The following is an 18,845-nucleotide window of genomic DNA, read 5'->3' on the forward strand; positions in this document are numbered from 1 at the left end:
TAGGACACCACAATGGCATTCATTTCAAACTCTGCAGCTGCGGTTTTGAAAAGAAAACACATAATATGCCAGTGACCGCTGTTTTCAAGTATTTTACAATCACTCCATTAGAAAAAGCCAGTATCCTTAAAACTCTTCCATAGGAAGGTAAAAGCACTCCACAGCGCCCCCCCTCCCCCCCCTCCCGCCCGCCCACCCCACATTTACAATTAGGCTACACAATATTTTGGCAAGCAAGTTCCATGGATTCACCTATATCTTAAAACAGTGGGGTAGCATTAAAAACTAAAAACATGAAATTACAAATTTAAAATAAAATATTTAAAATATCACCTACCATTGATAATCCTCTATTGCGAGCCATCTATGATGTACATCATTAGCATGAAAAGTAAAACCATTTGTTAAGGTGTCAGGCAATGTCATGAACTGAGCAGGTCCTGTGGAAGCCTTTGAAATAATTACAGAGATGACAACTATACAAAATGATCTTTTACCTACTGAGTGACGATTATGCTTCCTCAGTGTCAGTGTTCACTAGTTCAGGATCAGTCTCAGCTTCTACCTTCGGCCCAGTCTGTTCACTGTCTCTAACCGCAACTGGGGCAGCAGGCGTTTTCAGGGACTCCTCTTGTTTTGGGGCCTTGTCCGGTATACAGACTGGCATGGGCGTGGGAGCAGAAGGGGAAGGTGTGTGCAAAGGCTCAGCAGTGGGTTCTGACTCTGGCTGGATAAGGGTAATTTCAGGTTTAGAGTCTACAGTCTCCTGGATGTTCAAGTCTTCCTTTTTCTCTTGTTTACCTGTGGATTCTTCTGGGGTACTGGGCGACTGTTTAGACAGCTGAGGCTGGGGCTTTGCTTCTGGTTGAGGTTCGATTTGCCATCCTGGCTGCTGCAGGTCTGGACGATGCTGTTCTGCTTGCGGTGGATGCGGCAGTAGCGGTTTAGACTGTGATTCAGAGTGAGACGAAGGCAGGTTCAGCAAGGGAGTGGGCAGAGGGAGCAGAGGCTGGGACTGAGGCTTGGGAAGAGGGAGAAGAGGTTGTTGAGGAATCGCCGTCCAGCCACCAGCACGCTCTCTGTCTCTTTCTTTATCCTTGTCGCCATCCCATTCCCGATCCCGCTCGCGTTCTCTTTCACGCTCGCGGTTCCGCTCTCTCCCGCGGTCTCGTTCCCTCTCTCTTTCTCTCTCCCTGTCACGATCATGATCTCGGCTATGCCGGTTGCCGTTCATTTCCCTGCGGAAGTCCCGGTCGTCGCGGTCCTTTTGCCTCTCCCAGGGCCGACGGCGGTCATCGAAATCCTGGTGCATATTGGGATTGAAGGGTGCTGCTCCTCCTCCTCCACCACCACTACCACCACCACTACGATTCCAGGCTGGACCTCCTCCTCCCCCTGCAGGACCTCCAGGACGCATTTCAAAACGGTTCTGGAAGTTGGGACTGGGCCGGTCCTCCTGAAAATAGGCATGTGGATTTCAGTAAAATGACCATAACTTATTTTACCTGGCAAACAGTGAGTTTACAAAATATAAAACCTATACATTTCTTAATGATATTATCTTTCATTCAGTGTTGATGCTTAGTATTATTTTTATTTTCTGCCCTGGCACTAAATCCGGATCAGAGCCTAAGGCTCATACAGGCTCTTCGCTGCCCCCTGGTGGAGTACAGGGTTCAGACATCTTATTCTCCTTATGTTTGTAAATTATGATACAAACTAATCCGAATACTGTGCACTGTAATATATAATGGCTTTTCAAGCTTTTTAATAACAGAAATAATTCAAGCTTTTTGATCCACGTATTCTGACCTGGAAACTTTTGGGTGCTCCTGCTGGCATTCCTCTCATATCACGCTCATCAAAGTCTCCACGTGGAGGACCCCATCTTGAGTCGCCTCTGAAACCTCCTGGCTGGGAATCCCTTCTTCCCGCTCCTTCTCGGCTCTCGGCTTGCAAGCCAGCTCTAGGGGGTCTCTCCAGCAGCGGTGGCCTAACAGGGGTCGGTTCTGTACGCATTTCCAGTGGAGGAGTTTTCAGTAGGCCTGTACTCTGTTTTTCTGGGGGTGGGAAGCGATAGTCCTGATCACCCTCCTGCTGGCTTCCAGCATCTGACCTTGGAGGGGTCTCGTTGTTAGCTTTGTCCAGGTTGTCTGCTCCAATCGCTGTGGAGTTTGGGGTCCTTGCAAAGGCACCTTCAGATCGATTGAACTGTTCCATTTGAGAAAAAGGCGTTCGAGCATGAGCTTGGGCTTGGGCTTGGGCTTGAGCTTGAGCTTGAAGAGAGGCATCCAGAAGGCTGTTGGCTTGTTGAGCCAGTCCCTGCTGCATGAGGAGTGGGAAGCGCGACCCAGCTCCTTGAAGGAGGTTAGGTCGCAGGTCAAGGGACAGCATACTGGGCATCCTCTGGCCAGAGAGAGGATGAGAAAGAGATGCAGAAGGGTGCATGCCTAGTAGACCCATCCCACTTCGTGCTGCATTTTGCATTCCTGTGACGGATAAAAGCAGGAAAGGAGGAAAAGACCAATTAAAGATAAAAATAGTGAAGACTTTCACAATGAATACATTACGCAACCGATAAGGCTTACCCTGTAGTGTCATTTCTGCAGGTGTATCAATGTTTTCAGATGGATTAGTCTTTTCTGCACCAGCTTGTTGGGGTTGTGCTCCTGCAGGGTTAAAAACTGCCCCAGGAATTGAAGGGATGAAGCCTGCTGGAATAGTGCTTGTTGGAGGGATTATGGCACCAAATGAGTCTTTGCTGTTTTCTTGGGTCGCTGACAATGAAGACTGCAGCAGGGCTGCTGGAAAAATGGAAACACGAGAATGTTGTTTAAGCTTGAGAAGAATAAAGCAGATGTTACTGCATGAACTACTGCTCACAAACTTAAGTACAGAACACACTTCAGGTGGTGTTTAACCTACTTGTTTGGGCTGAGGCAAGGCTAGTTCCAACAGCTGACTGAGCAACCCCCGCCGTTGCCAAGAAACCTGAGAATGGAGAAGACCCTGATTGAGATGTACCTCAGTTCTACAGTGCATAGGTTGATTCACAGTATCATCCACTGCATATCCTTTACTTGCTGCTTGTCTATTTGTTGCACTGCCTATTCTGTACATCTTCTCTCGTACACAACATATTTGGTGAATACAGACAACGAAAGCTGATCTTAAACAGTAACAGTTTGTTTAAAGGAGAAGCATGAAATTACTACCTACCAGGAGGAGGTTGTGAAGCGTTGAAGCCAGTCCGCAGGAAAGGAGGTGGTGGGCCAAAGCCTGGCGGGGGCATTGCCATGGTGACAGGGAAGGTGGGCGGCACCAGGCCTACAGCAGGAACAGTCTGTGCCACTGGGATCTGATAAATAGAAACATATTGTGTTCTGAAGCAATATTCTAACACTGTATAAGGCTGACTGAGCAACTACTTCTGAATCAACAAAGCTGCACATGAATAAATAATAATCAAAGCCTGCCTTTGGATAAAAATAACATTGTATTTAGTAGCTTTGAATAAACATTGCTGTGTAATCTTCCCAGGATTCTCAATTTAAAGCAAGTGCTATCCCACAGTACCCTCCCCATAACTGGATAAACGTTTCTGAAACATGTCTTAGTGAGATGAGATAATGGAACCCTGGTTGCCAGTAATCAGGGATATACACATCCCTGTATATATTCTGTATTTTGTCTTTGTATATCCCCTTTGCTGCCAAAAGAATATAACATACCTGCACTGGCATCATGGTGACTGTCTGTGAAAAGGTTTCAGTCTGTGTGTTGTTGACTGCACTGGCCTCAGCAGCTGCAGGCTGAACCTGGACCTCCTTAGCTGCCTCCGCAGAGTTTCGCTGAGCTTCCCACTCTACCAAAGCAAATAAAGCAGTTAGAATACGATGATTAGATTGCTTTCTTACCATTACCACAAATATATCAGTCCACTGACCAATGTACAAGTCTTACCACTGTTAATGGTTTCCTGGTCTATCATGCCTCCTTCTGCAAAACCATCCAGGTCATCCAGTTTGACCTTCTCCCAAGGGATATAGGTCACTCCAAGGTCCACATCCCAGAACTGTTTATATTCTTGCTTTACACCCTTATTCAGAGCCCAGGCGATCTAGAGAGATTGCAACAATATCAGCGAATGCAATCAGACTGCACAAATCTCCAGCTACACAATATTTTTTTTCACAAAATGTAATATCATACCTCATAAAGCACCCAACGTTTAGCAGAGTTATGCATGTCATGAATTCAGAATGAAGTATCAGTTTAGGAAAAAGAAGATTACAAACCTTAATAACCTTGGAGCCAATTTTAAAAGAGCCGGTACTTAATTTCTGTCGGGCACGGTAAGCATCTTGTCTGTGCACCATGCAGATGTATGCACAGCCTCTGGGAGGAATCATCTGCAGACAAGGAAGACAGGGGTGAGAAATGACAAAATTCAGTACCATTATTTAAATCCCCAGTTTGTAACAATTGAAAAAAATGTAACGCCTGTAACACACTCATGTGATTGTTTGTACATCACTGATGTGGATAGAAATTTACACACATGACCATTTTAAGATCAGATCTGTGCATTCAAATGTTCAATAAACGAAGCCCAGGCATGTTACAAGTCCTGTGTACAGTCCAAATCTCCAGTGATCAAAAGAATGTAAAACTGTGAAGTGCACAGAAGCCTCTACAAATGGATTTGGTAACGCTGATTCAATCAGTTAAGTATTAGAAGCCTGTTTATGACACTTGTCTGAATCAGACACACAAAGCTTGTTTTAAATACTTCAACAGAGTGTATCCAAGAGCTGCAGAGCCTTTAAGACGATTTATGTTCAAATTGATCAAAAGATGTTGAAATTACTACAAAAAGCAATGGAAAAATCCACCAGGGAAAACTTACATTGATAGATTCAATCTGGCCAAACTCTTCAAAAAGGTTAGTTAGGTCTTGCTGGGTGGCTTTCTTGTCCACCTGTCCCACCCACAACGTAGTGCTGCAAACTGAAAAAAAAATGAAAGAAGGAATAAAGAAATTAGGTGAAAGAAGGTAAATGTTTAGAGTTACATTTAGGCTATTTCAAGACAGTAGGGGATTTGTGTTGGAAACAACATCTTAATGTGTAATTTTGATAAACAAACGTCGGTTTTTGTAGTTTAACTGATGGACAAATGGGGATTTTAAGGATTCAGTTTATTTATTATTCATTCATTTATTATTGTCTGTAATGAATGAATGGATCGTGGTGGGTCCGGAGGCAAGCTGGAATCAGTGGAGGCACCAGGCCTTCACAGGGCGACACTTACACTCACACACACATTCACTCACACACTCACACCTACGGACACTTTTGAGTTGCCAATCCACCTACCACCTAACGCATGTTTTTGGTCCATGGGAGGAAACCGGAACACCCGGAGGAAACCCACGCGGACACAGGGAGAACACACCACACTCCTCACAGTCACCTGGAGGAAACCCACGCAAACAGAAGTAGAACACACCACACTCCTCACAGACAGTAACCCGGAGGAAACCCACGTGGACACAGAGAGAACACACCACACTCCTCACAGACAGTCACCCGGAGGAAACCCACGTGGACACAGAGAGAACACACCACACTCCTCACAGACAGTCACCCGGAGGAAACCCACGCAGACACAGGGAGAACACACCAAACTCCTCACAGACAGTCACCCGGAGGAAACCCACGCGGACACAGGGAGAACACACCAAACTCCTCACAGACAGTCACCCGGAGGAAACCCACGCGGACACAGGGAGAACACACCAAACTCCTCACAGACAGTCACCCGGAGCGGGACTCGAACCCCAACCCCAGGTCCCTGTGTGACTGCGACACTACCTGCTGCGCCAACGTGCCGCACAGTTAATTTATTTAAAAGGAATGTTTTGAACTAGAGTAACTACATATTACACAATCATAAATTTTTCATTTTATCAACACATTTGCTGTTTTATTTTAAATGGTTTGTTTGAACCTACCACTGAGAAATTTAGAGCGAATGGGGGGAAGGCCTTTTTTCTGTCGTTCTTTCTCTCTCTCTCGTGCTCGTCGCTCACTGGAGTAGGAGCGGGAAGATTTCCTCTTTCTGTCTCTCGACCGTGAACGTGACCGTTTCCGGTGTTTACGCTTCCGAGAGCCTGAGCGTGACCTTGACCTCCTTCGCTTGGGGGACCTGGGTAAAAGAGAAAGATGTATTACATCCTTAAAACTAACCTCTGCAGAACAGAAACAAAGTTTTCCTAACAGCTGACCATTTTTCTGACCTGGAACGAGACCTAGAGCGCGTTCTTGAGCGAGTACCACTGGTTTTCTTTTCTTCGGACTCAAAAAGCTCCTCATCTACAGTATCTTGCCCTTCATCAAGGTCCATGTCCTGCGCAAACCACAACATAAAATTTCTAGTTATTTTGGATAACATTTATGATATACACGGCACATAACCACAGACAGTAATCAAACCAGCAACTACAGAATGACAACAATCCAGGAACTTTAAAAAGTGACCTTGGAAGTTTGTAGAAAAAGTAGCAGTGAAATAAAACTATAAAATATAATAAATAAATTGGAGCAGGAAAAAAATAAATAAATAACCCAATACAGTGGAACCTCTACTAACGAACGCCTACACTAACGAACTTTCCAAGATACGAACCAGGCATTTGAATATTTTTTGCCTCCACCAACAAACCATGACTCTAGAAACGAACCCGAGCCTCCGTCGAGTCGGCGGCTGGAAACGGCCACTGACCCCAATAGGCGAGTCTCCCAGCGCCCCCAGACTTGAGTGAGCTTTTAAGATTAGCACATTGTAGCTTTAGCAATTTAGCATTAGTGTAAATAGCAGACATCGAAATTCGTGCTAAGTTAAGCCGTATCTACGCTTCGTCTCCCCACATTCACCGCCTACTCTCCGTTATTCCACCCACACCCCACCTCCCGTCATACAGCCAGTGCCTGTGTTACTCCTCCAGCCAGTCGTCACGTCTTCAAGGTAGCGATGTGTAACCACTTACAACTTTATTTCTTTGTTATTACTGTTTCCACTGTATTTCTTTTATATTTTTAGTAACGCTACATGTATTTTTTTTTACTAATTTGAGAGTGTTGTAAACATATATCAGTGCAAAAAGGGTGACTTTCGGGGTGGGGGCTGGAACACATTAATTGCTTTTCCATTATTTTAAATGAGGAAAATGACTCGAGAAACAAACTTTTCCACTTACGAACCGGGTCACAGAGCGGATCAAGTTCGTAAGTAGAGGTTCCACTCTATTTGAATTCTCATCATAATTGAAAGCAAAACTAAAGAACACTACATTTCCTTTTTCCTTTCCGAAACAGCTGTTTAATAGATAGGAGCCCAATGAAAGAGTGAAAACATGACAAAGTTGAAAACTGTTCTGGATCATTTTTGCACCTCATCCAAAAAACCCCTGTTGATGTTATGAAGGATCAAACAATAAGGCCTATCTTGGTCTGCTCTTGCCTGCTGCTGGTTGTCAATGGAGTCATCCAATTTGGTTTCCTGTTCTTGGAGCGGGGGTTGGACACTGTTCTGCGCCAGAGGGACCGAATTTTCAGAACCAAACATTGTCTCCTGGCTGTCCATAGCCATTGACTGCAAGAGAAAATATGAAATTAAATATAAAGTATTACAAAGTAGTAAACGAACAAAGGGTCTCTGTAAAACTTTGAAAGTTCTCTAACCACACGCCATTTTCAATATCGTTACACACACATTCTGCTAATCACATGTGTATGCCTTAAATCTATTATGTTTTTCAAATGACCTTGACTTTAAAAATGTTGACTGCATCTTTAAACGCTTGAATGCCTCTTAAAAAATATGTCCATGACCCTGGCAAGGCAAAGTCCTCTAAATGTGCTGCGAAAGTATGCAACTACTTAACGGGTTACTTAACAGATTAACGGGTTAATAAACTAATGAGTGAGAGGAAAAAATAGAACAAGACTTTGCATACAACCTTCTGCTGCTGATGTTGGTGCTCCAGCATTTGCTTCTGAAACTGTTCAAGGTTTTGCTGCTGGAGCTGCTCAGCAAGCTGATGGAAGATGGAGCTGTTGAGGGACTCAGAAACCATTGGTCTGAAGAATGAAACAAAACAGAAAGTATAATTCAAAGTGCTTTACAAAACAGTACAGAAAATGACAGTAAACTAATTTAAAAAGATAATTAAAGCAATTTAAAGACAAAACAAATAAAACATAGACAGTAAAACAGAAAACAAATACATACAGCTGAGGTGCTGTGTCCTTTTTAGAGTCCTCGCTGGGTTCTGACTCATTGCTAAAATCAAACTGACCCAAGAGTTTCTGCAAGAGGAGAGAACAACAACAAAATCATTCGTGTGTCTCAGGGGTCAGAGAGGCAACTCTCCCATTAGAAATACAGTCATAAATCACACACAAAAGATCTGTCATCAGGGTCTGTCTTACATACAGTCACTATCCTGTGGACTGAACAGAATAAAGTTCATAAAGATCATCTGACAATAACACTTTCAATACAACAGCACCATTCAGTTTTAAGCGTGTTTCACCTTGTTGAAGGAGGAAACTCTCTGCTCCAGTGGGTTAAGTGTGTTTGCTGCAGCTGCTGCTGTGAGCTGGGCTGTTAAAGCCTGTAGTTGGACAACAAGGCCTGCATCCAGGGCCTGCAGAAGCGATGGTTGAGGCTTCTGCTGCTGCATTTGCAAGCTCTGTACCAACTGCTGCAACTGCAAGTAGACACACGTGCTTATATCGGCATCAGCAATTAAAACCAACAGTGCAATTTCAAACAGGTTTTGAAGCAAAAGTTTAAATAATGGACATTAATGGTATAGATATAAATATGAGAATGGCTTGGATAAAGTGTGGATTTAAACTAAAACAGTCAGTGTGAAAGAGATGGTGGCTAACCTGCTGCCCTTGGGGGCTCTGTAAGATCTGTGCTACAGCTGTCATAGTGTCAGAGTTTGAAATCTGAGAGGCCCAGTCTGGTAAACTAGGCACTATGTTGGCTGGGGTGGCAGGAGTTGCAGGAGTGCCTGTTAAAAGAGAAGTAAGAGAATTAAGTATGAGACCATATACCCGAGAAACACAGAAGCCTTCCAAGTCTGTATAACTGTAGGAGTAGTTCATGTTTTCGACCACTAGATGTCGCTACAACACAATAAATTTATCATTTTCATTACCTACACAATTCTTAAAGGAACCAATAAAATATTTAGCTTTAGGTACAGAGAACACAGGTACAGGTCTGTGGCCTAGGTGAGGGTCAGAAAGTGACATAATTTAAATGGGTACTTGGGAGAGGTTGCTCTCAATGGTGCTGCTGTAGAGGTTCACAAGGAGATTTCCTGGTAGTCGAGTTTTTTTTTTTTTTCAGCTTTCTCAAGTAGTACAGCCTTTGTTGTGCTCTCTTTTCACCTCATACCTGATAAAGACAGCACAACAAAGGTTGTACTCCTTGAGGAAGCTAAAAAAAGGCTTAACAATAAGGAAAGCCTCTTGAGAACTTCTACTGCAGCACAATTAAGAGCATCCTCTCCCAAGGCATGGATTGTGTGGTGCTCCAGCAGCACAGTCTCAGAGAGGAAGGGCCTACATAGAGTGGTCAGGGTACACAAAAGTGCACTGTCACTTTAAAACCAGCGCTAATTATTATTGCTCAATGTGTATTACATTGTTCTGATGTACATACAGATAGCATTTTATTTATACAGGAATCTGTATCCCCATTTCTGCTTGCACTTGATTGTAACTACAATATATTCCACATTGCTCACTATTCTGCTGCCCATGTCAATCCGTATTTGTAAATATATGTTCTGCTGCCTGGGAAGGCTGTCAGCAAAATTTCGTTATACCACCCTATAAAGACAAAGACTTATCTCTTATGTTATCATTACAGACCGTCCATAACTACGCTGTTTTAACAGAAGTAATGACACAAAATCATGGGGTTGCATAAGAAAACTAACCAGGAGTGGCATTGTTTACAGGGACAATGTTGCTTGCTGATACTGGTGTTACGCTTGGGGGTGGTACCCCTGCTGCCATGTCCAGAAGGGGCTGGATGATCTCACTTTTGAAGACACTGTTTTTCTGCCAGAGATTGAGGACTCTAACAATCTTACTCTGAAACAAGATTACAACGTTTAAGTAATTCATCCTTCAACGTACGTGGTTCTCAGTCGCAGCATCCAGCCGAGAGAAAATATATATAACATAGCTGAGAATCTACCTTGTCATCAGAAGGGCACCGATAGAGGTTCTGAAAGGTGTTAATAATGTTCTTGCTGAAACGTGGAGCGAACACATCCTTGTCCTGGCCAAACTGGTGTCGAGACTGCCGGACAATGGAGTCAATGACATACAGACCAGGGACCTTGTACTCTGGCTTGCACTGTAGAATGACAATTTTGTAAAAAGAGAAAATTAGAAAAACAAATTGTTTAGATGAAGTATTAAAAAAAAAAACTAATATAAACAAAAAGATAGGTATAAAACGACTGACCTTCTGAATGAATTTCTCCACACTTTGAACCACATGTTTGTAGAACTGAAACAGACACAAGATGATGATTAATTTTACTGAAAATATTCCGATACAAAGGCAAAAGCAGGTTATATGGGAAGAAGAAAACATATGGAAGACATTTAGAAAGCACAGCACTTTAAAGCCAATATAGAGATATATATCAATATATAATTTGAGAAAGGCGGCACGGTGGTGCAGCAGGTTAGTGTCGCAGTCACACAGCTCCAGGGACCTGGAGGTTGTGGGTTCGATTCCCGCTCCGGGTGACTGTGTGTGAGGAGTGTGGTGTGTTCTCCCTGTGTCTGCGTGGGTTTCCTCCGGGTGACTGTCTGTGAGGAGTGTGGTGTGTGTTCTCTCTGTGTCTGCGTGGGTTTTCTCCGGGTGACTGTCTGTGAGGAGTGTGGTGTGTTCTTCCTGTGTCTGCGTGGGTTTCCTCCGGGTGACTGTCTGTGAGGAGTGTGGTGTGTTCTTCCTGTGTCTGCGTGGGTTTCCTCCGGGTGACTGTCTGTGAGGAGTGTGGTGTGTTCTCCGTGTCTGCGTGGGTTTCCTCCAGGTGCTCCGGTTTCCTCCCACAGTTCAAAACCACACGTTGGTAGGTGGATTGGCGACTCAAAAGTGTCCATAGGTGTGAGTGTGTGTGTTGCCCAGTGAAGGACTGGCGCCCCCTCCAGGGTGTATTCCTGCCTTGCGCCCAATGATTCCAGGTAGGCTCTGGACCCACCGCGACCCTGAACTGGATAAGCGCTTACAGATAATGAATGAATGAGTAATTTGAGAAACCAGGTTAATAAACACTGATTTTGATTGACATGCACCAAAAAAAAAAAAATAAAATAAATAAATGCAAGCAACGAAGTCAATGTCCTAGATGGTTATTTTTAACTGTTCAACAAAACAAGATTTTAGATCATTATAAGGCAGATTAATTAGACTGGTGTTACACATTCGAGGTGCAATATCACCAAGGCTGTTTCAGAAATGTCTGCACACATTTCACTCTCTCTCCCAAGACGAACGCCTTTTCCTTACAAAAATAGTTGCTCTGACACCAACGCCTCCACCATCTTCAAAAACAATACAACACTAAAGTTATGAGGTAAAGCACGAATCTGGCTGCCTTGGAAGTTGCTAGTCACTAAAGTGCTAAAAGAATTTAAATACTGAAAACAGATACAAAATGAATAACACAGAAGCAAATAAACAAGCTTCAAGAAAAACGTTGTCGTCGTTCACTGCATTTAAGTACAGATAGGCTTGATCTAACACCTGATTTTTGAATGATGAATAGGTTCCAAATGTCAACATTTCATTCAGTCCCCAGAACATTTAGATGGTGCAAAATGCAACATAGGTTTACAGCTCTGTATTCAACCGCATTTCTTTGGATTTCATCAGTATCAGACTACCTGTGAGATCTCTTTAAAATTGTCCTTTCAGAAAGACACTGGCAGCAAATGGTATAACGTTAATAGACCTAACGTCATTTGAAAACCTCCTTCGATATACAACACAAAGTTCAGTCTATGTAAGGACACTTCTATCTGAACCTGAATCTGCACCAAAGCAGGACACTCCTGTGGAAGTTTGACTGTAATAATGACTAAAGGTCAGATGAATAGTCATGTCCTTGATTTATAACTGCAACAGATACATTTCTGATATATACATTACTTAGTTACAAAACATACATAAAATCCACGTTTAAAATCCAAGTGTATTATCAGTCACAGGATCAGTATGTAGCAGAATTATTGTTCAATATTCACAAAAAATTTTCTTAACACATCTGTTTTGGCCATAACATCCATAATTTGAAACATGGCAAACTGAAACGTTTGCAGCTTCAGGAAATTAAACCATTAAACACAAAAAGCATCCAGATCCAGGTTAGAATTACTGAATGTAGAATGCAGTGTATACATAACCTACCATTTAAATATGATTGCACACAAAACTGCTTCCATTCAGTCACAATCTGTATGCACTCAGATACAGGCAACAGTTAGTAGTATCTCTCAATTACAACAAACTATTTAACAAAAATCTTGAAGCTCAGCAAAAGCTGCTTGTGTTTACCATAAATTCTACACCGTACCAATCATCAGTATGTTAACTGATGAGTTAGAGAGCATTTTGAAGTAGATTTGCTTATGCGCTTGATACCATGTCATTTTATCCATTTTTATGAAAAAAGTATTTCCAAATACTTTTAGCAAAATACAGGATGGTAAACAATGGGTTACTAGCTTGCATTTTTTTTAATATAAATGCCTCACTGCACAAAATTAAAAAAAATAAATAAATACAATCAGGACAGACAAGACTAATGCACAAACCCGAATACTTTCTTTCTCCCCCCAACCCCTTCATAGTAAATGAAAACCAGCACAATATTATGAAAATTCGTAATAGTTAAAAAACTATAAAAATAGTGTTTGTATTTTGGAGTTTAATTTGTTAGAGGCCCACATAAAATATGCTGTAAATAAACACTGTTAAAGAGCTTATTTACATGAAAACACCAAAGTGTTATATACAATTACAGTTAAGTAAGGCCAAAAGTGATATATGCATATATTTATATATCAAACCTGCTAAATATTAAATACTCAAATTCCAGCAGAGAAATTATTTTCAAATCTTTATCAGAAAATGACTTTAGAAAAAAAAAGGCACAACAGTGTTTGGGGAAAAAATTAAATACATAATTTGGTCTGGGAAAAAATAAATTCAAATTCATTCATTCATTATCTGTAACCCTTATCCAGTTCAGGTTCGTGGTGGGTCCAGAGCCTACCTGGAATCTTTGGGCGCCAGGCGGGAATACACCCTGGAGGGGGTGCCAGTCCTTCACAGGGCAACACAGACACACACACATTCACTCACACACTCACACCTACGAACACTTTTGAGTCGCCAATCCACCTACCAACGTGTGTTTTTGGATTGTGGGAGGAAACCGGAGCACCCGGAGGAAACCCACGCAGACACAGAGAGAACACACTACACTCCTCACAGACAGTCACCCGGAGGAAACCCACGCAGACACAGGTAGAACACACCACATTCCTCACAGACAGTCACCCGGAGGAAACCCACGCAGACACAGGGAGAACACACCACACTCCTCACAGACAGTCACCCGGAGAAAACCCACGCAGACACAGGGAGAACACACCACACTCCTCACAGACAGTCACCCGGAGGAAACCCACGCAGACACAGGGAGAACACACCACACTCCTCACAGACAGTCACCCGGAAGAAACCCACGCGGAGACAGAGAGAACACACCACACTCCTCACAGACACTCACCCGGAGCGGGAATCGAAACCACAAGGCCCCTGGAGCTGAGTGACTGCAACACCGTGCCACCCTCAATTTCAAATACAAAATTAAAATAGCCTTCAAGATTATGGACTTTAAGACCTGCTTCCACTCTCATTTTTACATTTTTATCCATCATATGCTACAAACAATATCATGATCAAAAACTAGTTTTCTTTTTTGTGCACTTCTTGTGCACTATTTCATTAAGGTTGTTTCTGACATAAAATGATGAGGCTACTTTATTCAGTCTACTGAGACAGACAGTAATTGAATTAAAATCAGGGCAGAACAATATATAAAAAAAAGTTAGCCATTCTTTCCGAAGTTAGTGAAATCAGCTCAGTGAATGAGTGCTTGAACTAAAAGGTCAAGCCCATCGCTTTTGTTAAGCTAACAATAACAGAAAAAGAAAAACTAAATATTAAAAAGGAACAGAATTTCAAAGGTCCTTCCAGGTAAGTATGTCCACTTGATGGTGCCCTCGATACTAGCAGGAACTGGTTAATGCACATAGCTCTTCAAACAGACTGGCCCTTTTTTCCCCTCAACTACACTTTTACAATAATGTGACTGCATATTTTTCCCCCCGAAGAGGCAATAAAACAACTGTCATGATAAGCACTGAGGATGCCAGTTTCAGTCAATGAATCCTTCTCCACGGATGTCTTCGCTGCATATACAAACACAGGTAAATTACAATGTGTCTTATTTACCTACAATTTTGCTGGATTTCATCTCAGTAAAAGCTCAGTTACAAAACAAACTTAACTGTGAATTTTGGATCAAATAAAGTGACATTTATCAAGCTAATTTACCATATCTCCAGGCAGCTGTAAAGAGGAACTATATTCACTATACTGTATTTATGCAGGGTGCTTTCTCAGTTTTAAGACACCTGCTGCACAGCCAAACACATCAGTTAATTATTTAACTCCTGATTAGTAACTCATTATTCAGCATTGGTAGAAAGATAAACAAAACAAAAACTGTACACAACCCGTACTGGAAAAGCTCTGCATAGGTAAGCATTCAGGACTCTGTTCTCTGTAACAGCTATTTAAAAGTTTTACTGAATGACCTGGGTGGTGCAGAAGGGAAACTCTGCCAAAAGAGTATCACTTTCATTAAGTGTATTGCTGACTCTGGAGGGTGCAGTAAGTCTAGTCACTTATGGCGACTTTCCACTGAATGGTTCAGATTCTACTTGCTTGGTCCCTGGTTGGTTTTCCATTATAAAGTCCCCCTGCACCGAAATACAAAACACCTTCTCTAATGGAACCTGCAGGCATTGAAAACCACTACAATGGTAGCGGTAAAACAGGTTAAATGTTGTTTACTCATTGTGCATTCATGTGTTGTTATTCTTGCTTGGGACTGAACCAGCTCTATGCATCTCTTCAGACAGGTCAGTATCACCATTTGTTACTCCATCCAGGTCACTAACCCAAGGAGAACTTGAATCTCTTTAAAACACTACGGTGCACTACAATAGCTTGGAGATTTAACACGCAGCTAATTCGTGCTGGAGTTCTGCATTTTGCTTTGTAGGCAAGCCTCTCTAGCCAATCAGAGCTCTACAACACTGTGTTTACACGACACATTTAGTTCCTACTGGGTTCATTCCAATCTGGCACCTTTAGAAAGATAACAATATTTGCCCCATATGCCTCAGAGGGATCTCATCAGCCCTCACAGATTTAATGTTACATAAACTGACTCAGACTTGGAGAGCAAACACACTTGAAAATAAAGGGCATGTAATTATTATTCCTAAATCAAATGGACTTGAGAAGAAGTAGCATGGCAAATACATTCATTCATTATCTGTAACCCTTATCCAGTTCAGGGTCACGGTGGGTCCAGAGCCTTCCTGGAGTCATTGGACGTAAGGCGGGAATACACCCTGCAGGGGGCGCCAGTCCTTCACTGGGCAACACACACACACATTCACTCACACCTACTGACACTTTTTGAGTCTCCAATCCACCTACCAACGTGTGTTTTTGGACTGTGGGAAGAAACCAGAGCACCCGGAGGAAACCCACACAGACACGGGGAGAACACAACAACTCCTCACAGACAGTCACCCGGAGCGGGAATCGAACCCACAACCTCCAGGTCCCTGGAGCTGTGTGACTGCGACACTACCTGCTGCACCACCGTGCCGCCCTATGGCAAATACATATTACATTTATTTAAAATAGTGATGAATGCCACCAATATCTAGATTTTAAGTAGATTTGGGAATCTAGCCATAACCCTCTATAATGCCACATGTAATTATCTAATCACATCACAATTTATTTACTTTTGACCTGGAATCTGAACCTGATTTAGACTGCTCCAGTAAAGACCTCTTTCCTACCCAGAACCACTACATTTTTTTAACCGGTTTCCTGTGCTCTAACTAAATCACCAGTTGAGCTTCACCAGGACATAACGTCGTCAACAGTATACACTAAATAATAAAAAAGGAACCTAAATATTAAATGATGCTAATGCAAAAATGTTATGTTACATAAGGTGACAAGAGTCTAACTGGAGTTCTGAGTAGAGGAATATCTTTTTTGCAGCTACTCTCGGAAGCAAGTCTCTGGTTAATATTAGGTTAAGGTCTTGACCATGAATGACATCAGCCGGTCCAAGGGGTATGTAATTAAAAACAGGGGATCTACAGTCACAGTCAGTGGATGAATCTGTTACCCTCCTGCCCCACAGATATGTCCTGAAAATAAACAAAAGTTAACCCAGATTTTTGGAGCACGGGGGAGGTAGGTGGGTCAAAAAGAGCTTTGATATTGATCTTTAAAATCTGTTTGGCAACAGGTTTTTTCAGTAAAAGTTCACATTAGTGTTAACTTGGTGCTCCAAGTTTAATTTTGATAAGCAGATATTAATCTCTCAAGATTTAATTAGCCTGATAAGTTGGTGTCCCTTGCTCAGCTCTGCAGCAGCTAAATGTATTACTCAGCTTGTACACCTGAATGTCTATAGACACTGAATATAAATTAAACTTTAACATGCAGTTGGTAAATTCACATTGCTTTCATTGGTCAGCAGTTATAGAATATTACTTTCAATTTATTTGTATTGTACAAAATAGTGACAACATAGTGTGGTTGTGTTTTGTGGTTGTCCTACCTTGGTAGGACATGATTTAAACACCTCATGCTACTGGCTTGTAACTCACTCCCCCATTCTCGTAAAACAAATAGTTCCACCATAAGTGCTTCAGTCTATGTCCTTTTTTATAAACAGAAATATTTTTTTAAATAAACAGCCATTCTTCCCTGGTTTTGTGATAAAATGCTTTCTTAAATGCAGCAATAATACATCTCTAACTCAGATTATGCATGGTAGCATTATATAAGTTTTATTCCAGCTGCGGTACAAAAAAAGTAGGAATGAACTTTTTAAATTTTTGAAAAATCTTTGAAGTTCCATTAATTCCTTATTTAACTGGAAGTGTTTACAAAGAGCTTTTGTATTACGTTTAAAACCCAAAATGAACAAAGACAACCAAAATCACAGCACATTAATGCCAACTGAGCAACATTTGTTGCTACTAAATGAAGGCCTAAAATAAAATTTAAATGACAGTCAGAGTAAAACCAAAGTACAAATACTGCCAACGGTTACAACGAATGAAGCCTGAGGTTTGCAAATCCAAGGCAAATGCAATAACCCAACAGCATATCATCGCTGTCCAAATAAAAAACTTGCATCTCCAAAATAGTAACTTAAGTGAAGGAAAAACCTTCTTAACTTTCAATGGAATTCAATGTAAAAGGATTTAATTCCAAGTAATTTTGGAGCAATTGGTCCATTTGTCTTGACATTTGCATTCATTGTAAAAGAAAGCTGCTATGTTCTGAAACAAATGAAGATATGTTTTTCTTTGTACAGGGAAAATACTTGATTTCCTAGAGTCTATATTATTCAAAACATAACTAGGCAAGCTAAATTTTGCCAGACTGCCATCAGCTGCAAAGCATTTGTCTAAAAAGCACCAGCATTATTTAATTGTCTCCAAAATATAAATGTTATTTTCAGAATTTAGATTTTTTTTTTAAATATTTCAGTCTTGTGGGTAATGCCCTGTTTAAAAAAATAAAGGCACTAAAATGTGACCTCCATTATAGTTCATGCAACATTTAATGCCTTGTTTAATAAAGAACACAAGCATATCCTTAGAGCTATCAATGGATATGTGTTGTAAATGAGAGCTGTGGAACTGTAACGTTAAGGGAACAGCTATGGTTAAATGATCGTTTACTCAACATGAAGCAAACTGTAACTTATAATGCTAGTGCAAAACAAATTATACCCACAAAATGGTAAATATGTTCAAAATTTCGTGAAACACATTGAAACTGATTGAGGTATTCCCCACTGCCATGCCTTAATCTCTTCTGGCCACTGCTTCCAGCACAAACTCCAATTCCCAGGATTCTCAAGGTGTTCACAGAGACAGGCACGTCAGCATTCCCACCAATCAGAGATCGCCTTTCCACGGCCCCTCTCCAGAGTACTGACTGTTTACACCTGTGCTGAGGTGTTTTAGTGGTGCGCTCTGCATGTCTCATTGTGAATACTGTTTGCTCTTCTGTACATCACAAAGCAGTTTAATCTATATTTACTGTTCTCTGGGTACTGACATATTTTTAATTTCGACTCCTCTCTTTGCCTTGCTCTTTAGGACAGTTTGGAGCTTTCAGTTCCTGTTTTTGACTACCTGAATGCCTTACGGATTTTAATCTTTGCCTAGTCCCTTCCATTAAAATTTTTGGCTCTGCATTTGCTTTCTTCTTTTCGTCTGTCCTACACCCACCTAATTCACATAACAGTTCTTCCACATCTGCCATTACCTAACTGAGGGACTATCACAACTTTCAAGGATTTTATGCCCAAACAGGGCTTAGGCAGTCAG

General features: G+C 41.7%; 1 protein-coding gene across 1 annotated transcript in view; it reads right to left on the minus strand.

Moving 5' to 3' along the window:
- Positions 1–216: 216 nt before the first annotated feature.
- The window catches only part of scaf8 (SR-related CTD-associated factor 8), a 32,001-nt gene continuing 13,372 nt past the window's right edge, over positions 217–18,845 (minus strand). The window contains exons 3-21 of the mRNA XM_066675528.1: positions 10,561–10,605; positions 10,288–10,449; positions 10,025–10,181; positions 8,961–9,088; positions 8,600–8,776; positions 8,296–8,372; positions 8,024–8,144; positions 7,525–7,656; positions 6,302–6,411; positions 6,017–6,210; positions 4,910–5,010; positions 4,299–4,412; positions 3,964–4,120; positions 3,732–3,865; positions 3,220–3,358; positions 2,926–2,991; positions 2,589–2,804; positions 1,813–2,489; positions 217–1,456 (exon numbers count right to left, since the gene is read on the minus strand). Coding sequence (XP_066531625.1) covers positions 512–1,456; positions 1,813–2,489; positions 2,589–2,804; positions 2,926–2,991; positions 3,220–3,358; positions 3,732–3,865; positions 3,964–4,120; positions 4,299–4,412; positions 4,910–5,010; positions 6,017–6,210; positions 6,302–6,411; positions 7,525–7,656; positions 8,024–8,144; positions 8,296–8,372; positions 8,600–8,776; positions 8,961–9,088; positions 10,025–10,181; positions 10,288–10,449; positions 10,561–10,605 — 3,852 coding nt within the window. The 3' untranslated portion in view covers positions 217–511. The remainder of the gene's footprint in view (positions 1,457–1,812; positions 2,490–2,588; positions 2,805–2,925; positions 2,992–3,219; positions 3,359–3,731; positions 3,866–3,963; positions 4,121–4,298; positions 4,413–4,909; positions 5,011–6,016; positions 6,211–6,301; positions 6,412–7,524; positions 7,657–8,023; positions 8,145–8,295; positions 8,373–8,599; positions 8,777–8,960; positions 9,089–10,024; positions 10,182–10,287; positions 10,450–10,560; positions 10,606–18,845) is intronic.

The sequence above is a fragment of the Hoplias malabaricus genome, chromosome 1 (genome assembly GCF_029633855.1).
Source record: "Hoplias malabaricus isolate fHopMal1 chromosome 1, fHopMal1.hap1, whole genome shotgun sequence".
Taxonomy (NCBI): Eukaryota; Metazoa; Chordata; class Actinopteri; order Characiformes; family Erythrinidae; genus Hoplias; species Hoplias malabaricus.